The sequence below is a fragment of the Acomys minous genome (genome assembly GCF_964271855.1).
Source record: "Acomys minous genome assembly, chromosome: 11".
In the NCBI taxonomy this organism is placed as follows: domain Eukaryota; kingdom Metazoa; phylum Chordata; class Mammalia; order Rodentia; family Muridae; genus Acomys; species Acomys minous.
The window spans coordinates 80500952-80514878 of NC_140492.1; the positions used below are offsets into that span (position 1 = coordinate 80500952).

Sequence of the window (13927 nt, forward strand, 5' to 3'; positions counted from 1 at the left end):
TGCTGGAAGCTTCAGTGACAACTGCAGTCAAGCCCGGGGTGGCAGTAGTGAATTGTTCAGGGATAAGGGGACCCCTTCTTTCCCTAGAATAAATGAGGAGTCTCAGATGATCTTTAATGAAATAGAAGGTGATGACCTTTTATTTCATGTAAAATGGACTTGTAAACCTTGGGCAGTGGGAGGAGTTTTGAGGATGAATGTGTGTCATTGGCTGAGAGTAGGATGCTGGCAATGCTGTATTTGCATGGGAAAAGGATAACAGGAGACAAGCTCCTGTGACAACCACCTGTAACCTTGAATGACCACTTGTAATCTTGAGTGACCACCTGTAATCTTGAATGACCACCTGTAACCTTGAGTGACCACCTATAACCTTGACTGACCACCTGTAACCTTGAGTGAACACCTGTAACCGTGAGTGACCACCTGTAACCTCGACTGACAACCTGTAACCTTGAGTGAACTCCTGTAATCTTGAAATCTTGAGTGACCACCTGTAACCTTGAGTGACCACCTGTAACCTTGACTGACCACCTATAATCTTGAGTGACCACCTGTAACCTTGAGTGACCACCTGTAACCTTGACTGACCACCTGTAATCTTGAGTGACCACCTGTAACCTTGACTGACCACCTGTAACCTTGAGTGACCACCTGTAACCTTGACTGACCACCTGTAACCTTGACTGACCACCTGTAACCTTGAGTGACCACCTGTAATGTTGAGTGACCACCTGCAACCTTGACTGACCACCTGTAACCTTGAGTGACCACCTGTAACCTTGACTGACCACCTGTAACCTTGAGTGACCACCTGTAACCTTGAGTGACCACCTGTAATCTTGAGTGACCACCTGTAACCTTAGTGACCACCTGTCACCTTGAGTTACCACCTGTAATCTTGAGTGACCACCTGTAACCTTGACTGACCACCTGTAACCTTGACTGACCACTTGTAACCTTGACTGACCACCTGTAACCTTGAGTGAACTCCTGTAATCTTGACTGACCACCTGTAACCTTGAGTGACCACCTGTAATCTTGGAGCTGCATCACATGCTCCTGAGGCAGACACAGAATACAGTGAAAGAGCTTTGTCCCACACTTTCCAATCTCAAGATGAAATTTTGAGACTCAGATGTGAGATTTCCTGGCTTTGAACATCCTCGCTGTCAGCAGCTCCATGCCAGTTCTCCTGGAGGCGCGGGCCAGGAGCCACACATGTTTAGTTGAAGTGTTGGAGTTTTCCTTTGGTTAAAGTGATTCAGCTCTGAGTTTCCAGTATATTTCTTTACTCTCTTAAGAAAGGGCCTTTGTATCTGTAGTCTTGCCAGGACTTTTATCATGAAGGTATGTTGTATTTTGTCAAAGACTTTGTTTGGCATAAAAGAAATTTACCGAAATAGGTTAACTTGAAAATTTGAAAATCTTGAAAAAGTTTGTGCACTTTTAAAATAACATTTCTGAACAGAGCATTCGAGTACAAATTAAAAACTTCATGGATCAAGAATAAGCAGGCTACAAAGATGAGACTTGATAGCCTATGACCATATAGTGGGGGAGAAGGTCCCTCCTTGGTCATATAGCTAAGGGAGGGGAATAGGATGAAAGCAGGAGGGAGGGCGGAATGGGAGGATACAAGGGATGGGATAACAATTGAGTTGTAATCTGAATAAATTGATAAAATTAAAATTAAAAATATAATGTAACCTTGCACCTAAGGCATAGGGAGATTGAGGGAAAGGGGTGGAAAACTCCTGAGATGCGGAAGACCAAGACACCTACTGTGAGACAGCATCTTCTGGACTTCACACGGAGTCCATGAAAGCCTAACAATGTGGTGGCCTAAACAAGAGCTACATACACATTTTAAAACATATTTCTCATATTCTTACCAATGGGAAAGGAAGAATTTTCATATTTAGATAGCAGTAGGTAGGTATTATGGATAACAGGTATTTTAATTCATTAAAAATTGTTCTTTTAGGTTTTTAATGTAGCTTAGTTGATACAATGCTTACATAGTATATAGAATGTTCTAGGTTCAAGTGCTAGAACCTAATAAACTTGGTACACTATGATAACCTCAGCATCAGGCCAATCTAATTTTTATGAATCAATTTTCTGAACAAACACTGGTTGATTGTAGCACCTTTTTTTATATTTCCATCAAATGAAGACATTAAGCAAATGAAGACATTTTATAATTATATGCTATAATAATCTAGTGCCTAGTACAATAAGCTTTTCATAATTTGGTTTATAATGGAGAATTAATATTTACTGACACAATTTAACTTGAAAACCTTGAAGTTGTCTCAGAGCTGAATAAGTTTTAACTAAAAACAAGACACTTTAGAATATTATGAGAAAAATATTTTATCTACTGTGAATCCAGGTTTCTCACCATCTCAACAAACTGAAAAGCTTGATACATTTTAATAAGAAATTGGTATATTTAATTAGCAGTTCTCCTTTTAGAAGGATATATAAAATATTTTCTTTACTGTCGAGTAGAAAATGAAAAAGAGAGCATGATTTTGCCATGCTATTTAAATAGTTTTTACAAGTAGCAAACATGTCGGGGTCATCTCTCTACCTCCAACTTATTCATTACGCTCAGGTTTTGTTGTTTTGTTATTTTTGTGTGTGTTTTTTTTTCTCTTTTTAGTTCTTTATTTTCCTTTTTATTCTTCTCTCCCTCCACTCCTAGTTCTCTCTCCCCCAGATGCACTGCCCGCTGTTTCCCTTTAGAAAAGAGGAGGCCTCCTAGGGGTATCAATTTAAAACAACATAGCAAGATAGTAATAGACTAGGCATAAAGTCTAATATTAAGGCTAGACAAGGCAATAAAGTCATTGGAGCAGGCAAAAGAGTCCAAGACAACCCCATGCCACTGTTAGGAATCCCATAGGAAGACCAAGTTAAACATGGCTGCAGAGGGCCTAATGCCGACCCATGTAGTCTCCATGGTTGCCACTTAGGTATCTGTGAACCCCTAGGAGCTCTGTTTAGTTGATTCTTTGGGCCATGTTCTCCTCGTGTCTTCACTCCTCTAGCTCCTAAATCCCCACCCCCTCTTTTGTGGGGTTCCCTGAGCTCTACCTAAGTTTGGGTGTGGGTCTCTGCATCTATCCCCATCAGCTGCTACAGGGGATTGGGTTGATGCCAATTGGGCTAGACACCAATCTATCAGTATAGCAGAATATCATTAGGGATCATTTCATTGACTGTTTTTTGGGGGGAAGGTGGGGGGGGGTGTCAGTCATGTTTGGTCCTGCCCTAGGTCTATAAGCCATTGGGCTTCTGGTTTTGGGCTATCCACTCAGTGTAAGGCATGGGCTCCCTTTCGTAGTTTTGGCCTCAAGTTTAACCAGTCATGCTTGGCTATCCCCAGAAACTCTGAGCCCCCCATTGGCCCAGCACACATTGCAGGCGGGACAGATGTCTCAGTCCCACCACTAGGAGCCTTGCCTAGTTACAGAAGTTGGCCAGTTCGGGCTCAGTATCCTCATTACCAGGAGTCCTCACTAGGGTCACCTAATAGGTTCCAGTTTCCACTGCATTAGGGTTCCACATTACCCCTTAATGCCCCCCATTCCAGCCATGTCTCCCTGCATTCTCTTCCTCCATCCTCCCTTCCCTATCTGATCCCAGCTGATTTCATGCCCACCAGCAAAGTCTATTCCATCTGCCCTTCCTGGGGAATTCCGTGACCCCCACCCAAGACCGACTTGTTACTTAGCCACTCTGAGTCTGGGGATTGTAGTTTGATTTTCCTTTACTTAACAGCTAATATTCACTTATAAAGTAACTGTATATCATGTTTGTCTTTCTGGGTCTGTTGTTGCCTAGCTCAGGATGATTGTTTCCACTTCCATACATTTATGTGCAAATTTCATAATGTCATTTTACCTAACACATGAAAAATATTCCATTCTGTAAATATTTTCTCTATTTGGTTGATGCACATCTAGGTTGTTTTGAATTTCTGACTATTATGAATAAAGCCACTAAGAACATAGTTGATCAAGTATCCTTGTGGTAGGATGGAGCATCTTTGCCTATGTGCCCAGGAATAGTATAGCTGTGTATTGAGGTCCAATTTTCTGAGGAACCAATGTGTTGATTTCCACAGTGGCTGAACAAGTTTGCACTCTTAGCAGCAATGGAGGAGTGTTTCCTTTGTCCACATTCTAGCCAGCACGAATCATCACTTGTGGTTTTGATCTCATTCTGACAGGTGTAAGATGGAATCTCAGAGTCTTTGGATTTGCACTTGCCTGATGACTATAGACATTGAACATATCTTAAATGTTTCTCAGCTGTTTGAGATCTCTCTATTAAGAATTCTTTGTTTAGATCTGTACCCCACATTTTAAACTGGATTTTTTATAATTTATCATCTAGTTACTTAAGTTCCTTTTATATTTTGGATACCAGCCGTCTGTCAGATGTAGGGTTGGCAAAGATCGTTTCCCCTTCTGTAGGCTGCCATTGTGGCCTACTGATAGTGTCATTGCCTTACAGAAGCTTTTCAGATTCACGAGGTCCAATTTACTAGTTGTTGATTTTAGTGGCTGTGCTATCAGTGTTGTATTTAGGAGACTGTCTCTTGTGTTGCTGCATCCAAGTTTAGTCTGCATTGTACCTTCTATAATGTTCAGTGTGTTAGGTTAATGTTGAAATCTTTGATCCACTTGGACATGAGTTTTGTGCACGGTGGGTCTACTTACTTTCTTCTACATGCACTTAGACCAAAGATGCTTTATTTTTTCCATTGTGTATTTTTGGCTTCTTTATCAAAAATCAGGGGTCCATAGGTGTGTTAATTTATGTTTTGGTCTGATTCTATTGATCAACCTGTTTTTTTTTATGCCAGTAGCATGTGAGTTTTATTATTATAGCTCTGTAGCACAGGTCAAAATCAGGTGTGGTGATACCCCCAGAAGTTCTATTTTTCAGAATTTTTTCAGCTATCCTGGATTTTTTATTTGCATATGAAGTTGAGTATTATTCTTTTGTGGTCTATAAATTGTTGTGTTGGAATTTTGGTTAGGACTGCATTGAATCTGTAGATTACTTTTGCAAGACAAGCATTTTTAATACATTGGTTCTACCAATCCATGAGCATGGGAGAATTTTCCATCTCTGACAAGTTCTTGATTTTTTTTTCTTCAAAAACTTGAAGTTTTATCATATAAGTCTTTCCCTTCCTTGGTTAGAGTTACCCAAGATAGTTTATATTATTTGAGACTATTCTGAAGGGTGCTCTTTCCCTGCTTCCTTTTTGTCAGTCATTTGTACAAAGCAGGGCCACTGATTTTGTTGAGTTAATCTTATATCCAGCCACTTAGCTAAAGATGTTTATTAGTTATGGATACTGTTATATCATTTACAAATAATGATTCTTTGACTTGTTCCTTTCCAATTTGTATCCCTTTGACCCCTTGTCTTATTGCTCTAGCTAAAACTATATTGAATCGGTATGGAGAGAGCGTCCTGCCATGTCTTATTCCTAACGTTTGTCAAATTGCTTTGACTTTCTCTTCATTTAATTTGGCAAAAGCTTGCTGTAAATTGCCTTTATTATTTTTAGGCATGTTCCTTGAATCCCTAATCTCTCCAAGATTTTGATGATGAAGAGGTGTTGAATTGTGTTAAAGGCTAGTATGAGAGCTCTTCAGCTTTTTTATGTAGGCACTTAGTGCTATGAACTTTCCTCTTAGCACCACTTTTATTGTGTCCCATAAGTTTTGGATATATTGTGCATTGAGTTTTACTATGTCTCTTACTTTCTTTTGTATTGCTGTCTTGACCCATTTTTCATTCAATAGAGTTAAGTTTTTATGTGTTTGTGGGCTTTCTATTGTTGTTGTTGTTGTTGTTGAAATCCCCCTTTAAGCCATGGTAGTCTGATAAACTGTAGGGGTTATTTTCTTGTATGTGTTAAGTATGTGGTCAATTTTGGACACAGTTCTTTGAGGTGACATGGCTGTAGATATCTGTTAAGTCTATTGCATTTATAATGTCTCTGAGCTCCAGTATTTTAGTTTTTCTCTAGATGACTTGTCCATTGTGAAGAGTTGGCTATTGAAGTCTCTTGCTATCACTGTGTGAGGATTGATGTGTCGTTTAAGCTTTAGTAATGTTTCCTTTACAAATATCGTTGCCTTTGCTTTTGTGGCACTGACGTTGAGAATGGAAATGTCATCGTGGTGGATTTTATTTTGATAAATATGATCTGTCCTTCTGTGGCTCATTTGGTTACTTTTGTTTGAATTCTAATTTGTTACATATTAGAATGTCTATACCTGCTTGCTTTCTAGGGCCATTTGCTTGGAAAATCTTTTTCTAACCCTTTACACTGAGGTAATGCCTATCTTTGATGGTGAGGTGTGCTTTTTGAATGCAGCAAAAAGATGGTCCCTGTTCTCACATCCAATCTGTTAATCTGTGTCCTTTTATCAGGGGAATTGAGTCCATTTATACTGAAAAAATATCAATAGCCAGGGATTGTTAATTCCTGTTATTTTGGTGATGATGGACGTGCGCGTGTGCGCGCGCACACACACACACACACACACACACACACACACACACACACACACACACACAAACACACGTCCATTCATTTGATTTTGTTGGTGTGAGATTATTTATGTCCTGTATTTTCATGGGTCTAGTTACCCTCCTTGGTTTGGAGTTTTCTTTCTAATGTATTCTGTAGGGCTAAATGTATAGATAGATATTGTTTAAATTTGATGGTTTAATGTAATGTCTTGCTTTCTCCATCTCTGACTATTGAAAGTTTTTTCAGGTATAGTAGTCTGGCTGACACCTGTGATCTTTTGGAGTCTGCATATTCAGGAAATCTGTCCAGGCTCTTTTAGCTTTTAGAGCTTTCATTGAGGAGTCCAATGTAGTTCTAATAGCTATACCCTTTTATGTTACTTTGTCTTTTTTGCTTTCAGATTCTAATATTCTTTCTCTGTTCTGTATGTTTAGTGATTACTATGTGTGGGGGACTTTTTTTTCTGGTTCAATCTATTTGATATTCTGTATGCTTCTTGTAGCGTAGGCATTTCCATTTTTAGGTTGGGAAATTTTTTTCTGTCGTTTTATTGACTTTTTTTTTTTCTGGGCCTTTGAACTGGCATCCTTCTTCTTCTTCTTTTCCTACTATTCTTACGTAATAGTCTTGAAGTGCCAAATTTCTTAGATGTTTTGTGTCAGATTTTCTTTGAATTTAACATTTTCTTTAACCAATGTATCTATTTCTTCTATCATGCCTTCAAGGTCTGTGGTTTTCTCATCTCTTGTTTTCTGTTGGTGATGCTTGCATCTCTAGTTCCTGTTTGCTTACTGGGATTTTCTATTTCCAGAATTCCCTCAATTTTGTTTTCTGTATTGCTTTTATTTGCATTTAAAGGTCTTGAATACTGTTATTCATTCCCTCCAAGTATCTGTTTTTTTTTTCTTGACTTTCTTTAAGGGATTTACTCATTTCTTCCAATTTCTTGTTTGTCTTTCCCTCAATTTCTTTAAGGGATTTATTCACTTTTTATAGCACCTCTACTATCTTCAAGGGCTTTTACTGTGCTTCGCCTGTGTTAGAATATTCAGGGCTGGCTGTAGGAGGAATATCTTGGTGACATTTTTCTGACTCTTGTTGATTGTGTTCTTATACTGGTGTCTAAGCATTTGGTTTGGAATGATTGTATGTGTAGGTGCTGGTTTCTGGCCTTGTCTTTGTTGGATATGTGTCTTGTTCCTTGGTTTCTGCTTCCTCTCTGTTCTTATGGCCTGTGTAGTCCGTAGTTGAACAGGTGGTCTTCATCTGGGTTTGGGATTAGACTTCTGGTGGCTGGAGTTGTTTCTTGTTATACCGGGTTCTTTACCTGAGTTGGAGGCCTATGTACCCCATGGAGTCTCTGGGATATGACAAGGAGTGGAGAGAGATTGGAATATAGTTGGGGGTTCTACCTAGAGAGAGAGTGGGGGATGTCTGGAGGCAAGCAGATTACCTTCCTCAATGCCTGGTTCTTTTAAATATTGTTTCATTTTGGACTACTATTTATATTTTGTATTTATAGGCTTTCTTCGTTTGTCTATACCTATGGTCTGTATGTTGAGAATTTTCCCTCCATGCTCACTCTCACCTAGCTATGCCTTTTTAACTCTCAGTTTACTCCAGTTTCATAAAGAGCTCTTCAAGCCTTCCAGCGTGATGACTGCCTAGCATAGGAAGTTTAGAGGGGTGAAGACTGGGAGAATTTGCTGAGGACTCCTACTCATTTCACACTGAGTGTGCAGATCATGGACCCAGTGGTGTAATTTAGTGGTAGATTGTTTATTTTATATATGCATTGAAGCCTTAACTTGAATCGCCAGAAGCAAAAATAATTAATGAATTATCAGTTAATTAATTAATGTTGCAATCCCTAGCTCATCCTTTTTTCTTTTCTGAAATTGACATCAGCTGTTTCTAATAGCTTCATGTCAAAGTCTCTCCTGTGAGAGTGTGGAAAGTCATCAGGCGGACTAATAACTGCTTCCTAAACAGCCTGATTCTAAAATGTGCTTCCCATTCTCCTTCAATCTCAGAGGCATCTGGAATCTTCTCTACTGTTTTTGAGGACTTCTTTCTTATTTCCTTTTTATTAAAAATAGATTTTTTTCATAAATATTTTTTTATTTTGGTTTATTCTCCCCCAACTTTTCTAAGGCTCTCCCCATCTCCCCTTTCCATATGAAAATAGACATCTTAGACATGAAAAAAAATCATAGTAAAATAAAATAATATAAAACAAAATTATAATAGGATCAAAGAAGAAAAAGAACAAGTAGTATTTAGTTTTCCTCTAAGTTCCTGTCCTTTCTAGTCTCAGGTTCTTGGCTACCCAAGAAGTGTCAAGGGATGTGTTCCATCTCATGGACTGGACCATAAAATGAATCAATCGCTTCCACTAGATTTCTCTTCCTAGTTGATTAGCTTATCTTGCAGACAGGCTATCCATGTAGATCAAAGGGTTTGTAGCTGGGTTGGAGTTTACTAGTCTCCTTTGAGAGCATGCAGAATACCTTCCAGTAGAAAGAACCAGCCTGATTTCTCCATGTTCATTGAGATGTGTAAGTGTTCTCTTCAGTAATAGAGCCTTGCTGTCGTTTTGGAAGCAATCAATAAGTCTGACCATAGCCTGGGTGGTTTGGAAATTTCACTGAGTCTCCTTTGGCCAACAACTAGATTACATGTAACTTGTTCCAGGCACTAGGAACTTTATTTGGTGCTGAGAGATGTCCAGATATCCCATTATTTGATGATTTCCTTTAGATTGCCTTGGTGTGTGTGTGTACTTTAGGAAGCCTCTACTGTATTTGGTTTCTATATGACCCCTCCAACGATTATTAGTTTTAGCTTTCTCTCCCCACATTCCTTCCGTTACCCACCTTCTCTCTTCCTTCCTGTTTGGTCCTCCCATTCCCCGTCCACCATTCATCCCTAGCTACCTATTTTATTTCTTCTTCCTAGGAAAATCCATCCTTCCCTGCTAGTCCCTTCTATGCTTAACCTCTCTGGTTATATAGATTATAACTTGCTAATCAAAGACTAAGCTAACATCCACATATAAATGATTATATAATTTATTTGTCTTTGGAGTCTGTCCTGCTTCATTTATGTGTCTATTTGTTTGTTTGTTTTTAGCTCTGTCCATTAACTGCAGATTTCATGACTTCTTTCTTTTTTTCCTTTTCTTTTTATCTTTTTTCCGTCTTTTTTTATGGTTGAGTAATATTCCATTGTGTAAATGGTACCACATGTTCTTTATCCATACATCCATTGACAGACATCTGGACTGTTTCCAATTTCTGACTATTATGAGTAGAGCAATGAACATGGTTGGGTAAGTGTCTCTGCAGTAGGCTACCATATTCTTTGGATATATGCCCAAGAGTGTTTAGCTGGATCTTGAGAAAGCTCTACTCCTATAGTAACTGTACAGTGAATGTTATTGATTTTTATAGTAACTGTACAGTGAATGTTTCCCTTACTCCACATCTTCCACATCATGTGTCATTTGTTCTGTTCATTTTCACCATTCTGTGATGAGATGAAACCCTAAAGCAATTTTGATTTGCATTTCCTTGGTGACTAAGGAAGTCTTTAAGTGCTTCTGAGGCTTTTGAGTTTCCTATATGGAGAATTCTCGGTTTAGATCTGGTCCCCATTTTTAACTGGGTTATTTGTTTTCTTGATATATTTTGAATATTAGCCCTCAATAAGATGTGTAATTAGTAAAAATCTGTAGCTTGGCCCTTTGTTCAGTTGATGGTGCCATTTGCCACATACAGAAACTTTTCAGTTTCATGAAGTCCTGTTTACTAATTGTTGTTCTTTGTGCCTGTAGTGTTGGTATCTGTTCAGAACCTCTATTTATTGCCAGTAAGTCCAAGATTATTTCTCACTTTGTCTTCTATCAGGTTCTGTGTATCTGCCTTCTGTTGAGGTATTTGATATATTTAGAGTTGAGTTTTGTGAAGGGTGATGACAGTAAATGTGCTTCTATTATTCTACACTTTGGATGATTCTTAAGAGAGGTTGGTTCCTGTTTTTCTATGGCAACTGTAATATTAGATTTTGTGAGAGCTGGTAAATTAGGTCTCTCTTCTAAATTGGCACTTCTTTTCCTGTTTTGTTCTTCTAGTCATTGTGAATTTTCTTTGTTAAAAGAAGTCTTTTGGTTTTGTGGGAGGGCGGAAGATATCCAGGGACCTGCCAGTGCCATTTGGCCTACCCAAAGCGGAAGCCACTATGATGTGCTAATATGTCTTGGAGAGGTGGAAAAGAAAGATAAAGGGAACAGTGTGAGCACTATAAGAAAGTCAGACCTAGACACAAGAAGGTTGAGAGGACTAGCTTGATGTGAGTAGCCTGCTCTGAGGACTATGTATCTGGCTTCGTGGCCATGTTGACGCGTGGGTCTGTGTCAATGCCCATGCCTCATATTACCACCAGAGGCCATGCAGATATCCCTCATCTGAGCTGATGCCTGGGACCATGCTGATGTCCAAGGACTGTGTGAAGCCAGCCCTTCCCCTCAATGGATTCTGTATTTGGGAGATCTAGCCCTGCCCCCTCATCAGCTGCAGCATTCTGGAGAGTGGCCCTGCGCCACATCTGAGTAGCACAGCAAGGCTGACCCTGGTGATGGGGACTCACGTGAGCCTGCATCAAGGGTGTATGTTCAAGAGAGCTGGGCCTACCCCTCATCTGCCATGAGGTAACCTGGGTAAGGGAGAGATGTCTTCCTGCCCCTTGACCCTTACTACGTGGGGTCATGAGATCTGGAGAGCTGGTCCTATCTCTCACAGCTGGGCTACAGCACATTTACCTGGTTGTTACAGTAGAGCTGGCTCTGGTGGCATGGGGGTAGGTGAGCCAACTCTGAGAGCATGGGAGCAGGAAACAGGCCCTACACCTTCCCTGGACAGCACAGTAGAGTTGGCCCGGTGACAAAGGCATGGGTAGGTCAGCCTGGCCCCTCCAGCTGTAGCTCAGGCAGTGCTGGATAGTCCACCCTGGTTTTGTGGGTACAGGACAACAGGTGGTCTAACCAACTCAACTACTACTCAGCCCTGATCCAGAGCTTTGATTTGGCCAATCTACAACATCTACTCCATCTATGAACTGCTGGGTCATGTGAAGGGGCAGATCCTATAGTTCCAAAGCTGCAGGATCTCCATGGCACAGGGCAACAACAGGATAGCTGAGAGGAGGCCTGGTGAGCATCCAGTGTTGATAGTGTAGCAGAGGCAGGGGCCTAGAGGCAGACCAATGAACCGTGGCAATGCAAGCTTGCAAGTGGAAATGTGTGGACAAAGGTATACCGTGGGACACACTGCAGCTTCCACCATGAGATGGGTTTTTTGTTTTGTTTGTTTGCTTGTTTGTTTGGGTTTTGTTGTTGTTGTTTTGTTTGTTTGCTTGTTTGGGTTTTGTTGTTGTGGTTTTTCTTTTTGGAGGATTTCAAGGGTGAATGCAAAGGGACAAGGAGATGAGTGATATTGGGTGCATGATGTAGAATTCACAAAGAATCAATAAAAACATTTTTTAAATGTTCTACTGTAGTCTTCCTGGGACTGAGGGAGATAATACTTGGATGTTTAGTATGACATTATAAAGTAGAGCTAAAACCATTAAGCATTGAGAGCAAAGTCTGACAAACGGTTTTCTTTTTCATAGGAAAAAGATAAAAATTAATTGATATTTGCTGACTGTACTGACTCTCACCTGCTCAGCAGCGCTATGACTGTGCAGCGAGAGCAGCTATAGCTGATACTTCAGCGAGAGGGTATGGCAGTGCTTTACTAAGAGTTACAAAAACCCATAGCTAGTTACCAGTATCGCCTCACGGTTTTCACATTGCTGAGTGTGTTTGACTCATTTATGCTATTGTCATAAACATCTCCGGCCATGATGTCATAGAACAAACATTTCCATCACCCAAAATGGTTTTTCTTGTGACCCTTTGCAACCGTTCCTTCCTCCCTTGTACTGACTCCTTTAGATACTGATTTTCATTTTAATGCTGTTGTTTCAGTCTCACTAGTTTTTCCTGTCAGCGTATTACTGCATTAAATCTTTTGTTCCATTTCTTTCACTTAGCTTTGTGTTTTGCCATAGATGAATACACGGTAGAAAATAAGTAATATGTTTTAAGTTAACTTCAGTTTCTAAGGTTACAAAGTTATTTAAAGAAGAGCAGACATATTGAATTTTCAGAAAATAAACTTTTTTCATATCCAAGATATTTTTCCAAGTGAACCTGGCCCACATTTTACATACGTAATATTTGTATATTATATAACAGTAGTTTATATAATATCACATAATAATATATGTAACTATGCAAATTATTATATAATATTATAAGTATATAATATTATAATTTTACATATTAACATAAATAATTTTCTTATGCCTTTGTACTTAAGGCCCTTCACTCTTTAGGCCATTGTTAATAGATTGTCTTCAGCGTGTAATATCTATGTTTTGACTTTTAAAATGCAAATTCTAAAACTTCACATTTATTGCATTTTATCCTGCTTTTTGTAAATGAGTTATAAGAATAAAGTGTCCATTATAGGATCAGTCATTTTATAACTTTGTAGCAACAGGTTAGCTGAAGAAAAATCTGTCAAACTTGGCAGTGGTTCAGAAAATATGCGAACCTGTCACTGTAAGCAGTCTCAAAGGGCAAAATGCATTACAGGAGCTAATTAACCTTAGGAAATAATTACACAAATATGCAAATGTTGTTTCAATAATTCTATGTGTTATCAGCTCAGGTATTCCATCACAAATGCGGACCTCACTGTACCCAGGTGCGGTAGAGTCTGGCAGGGTTGATAAGGCTTTGGTGTCTGAATCACTTCTCTTTGGCATTTAGCAATTGATGATGACCAGAGTACAGCAGGGAAGACAGCTGCACTCTCAGCACTGCACACTTACTTGGTGGAGGTGCCTCGTGCTTTCTGCTACCTACACTCCAGCTGATGGGCTTGAGGCTTTTCATGCCCTTCGCTCTTTACAAACTCTAACTTCCACACATACCAGTTACTTAGTACAAAATACAGTTAAAAGAAATTCACAAACACGCTTAGAGAGTAGGTTTTATTTGTTTGCATTTCTGTATTATGAAGTCTTTCTCACAGAAATCAGTTTAGTTTCAAAATATACAGTAACATATGCTCTAAATTGTAGTATATAAACGTATGCTTATTGGCATAATAAAGGCTGTAGGTGAGAAAAATGCTATTTTGCTTTGATGCTATTTTGCTTTGATCATGACATTTATAAAATTGAGGTTTTAGTTTGTCATGTCACTAATATATTTCAGAATTATATACTTAGAACTTTGCCCAT

The 13927-nt window shown here is 39.3% G+C and overlaps 2 protein-coding genes across 12 annotated transcripts in view; one reads left to right on the plus strand and one right to left on the minus strand.

Annotated features, from left to right (window-relative positions):
* Positions 1-13927, plus strand: part of ARB2A (ARB2 cotranscriptional regulator A) — a 363769-nt gene that overhangs the window by 180197 nt on the left and 169645 nt on the right. The window lies entirely within an intron of this gene.
* Positions 73-13577, minus strand: LOC311608832 (uncharacterized protein; the record flags this gene model as incomplete). The annotated part of the gene is made up of 3 exons (XM_084801448.1): positions 73-854; positions 894-1113; positions 13514-13577. 3 exons carry the CDS (start codon positions 13575-13577, stop codon positions 140-142), a joined length of 999 nt encoding a protein of 332 aa, XP_084657574.1. The 3' UTR covers positions 73-139.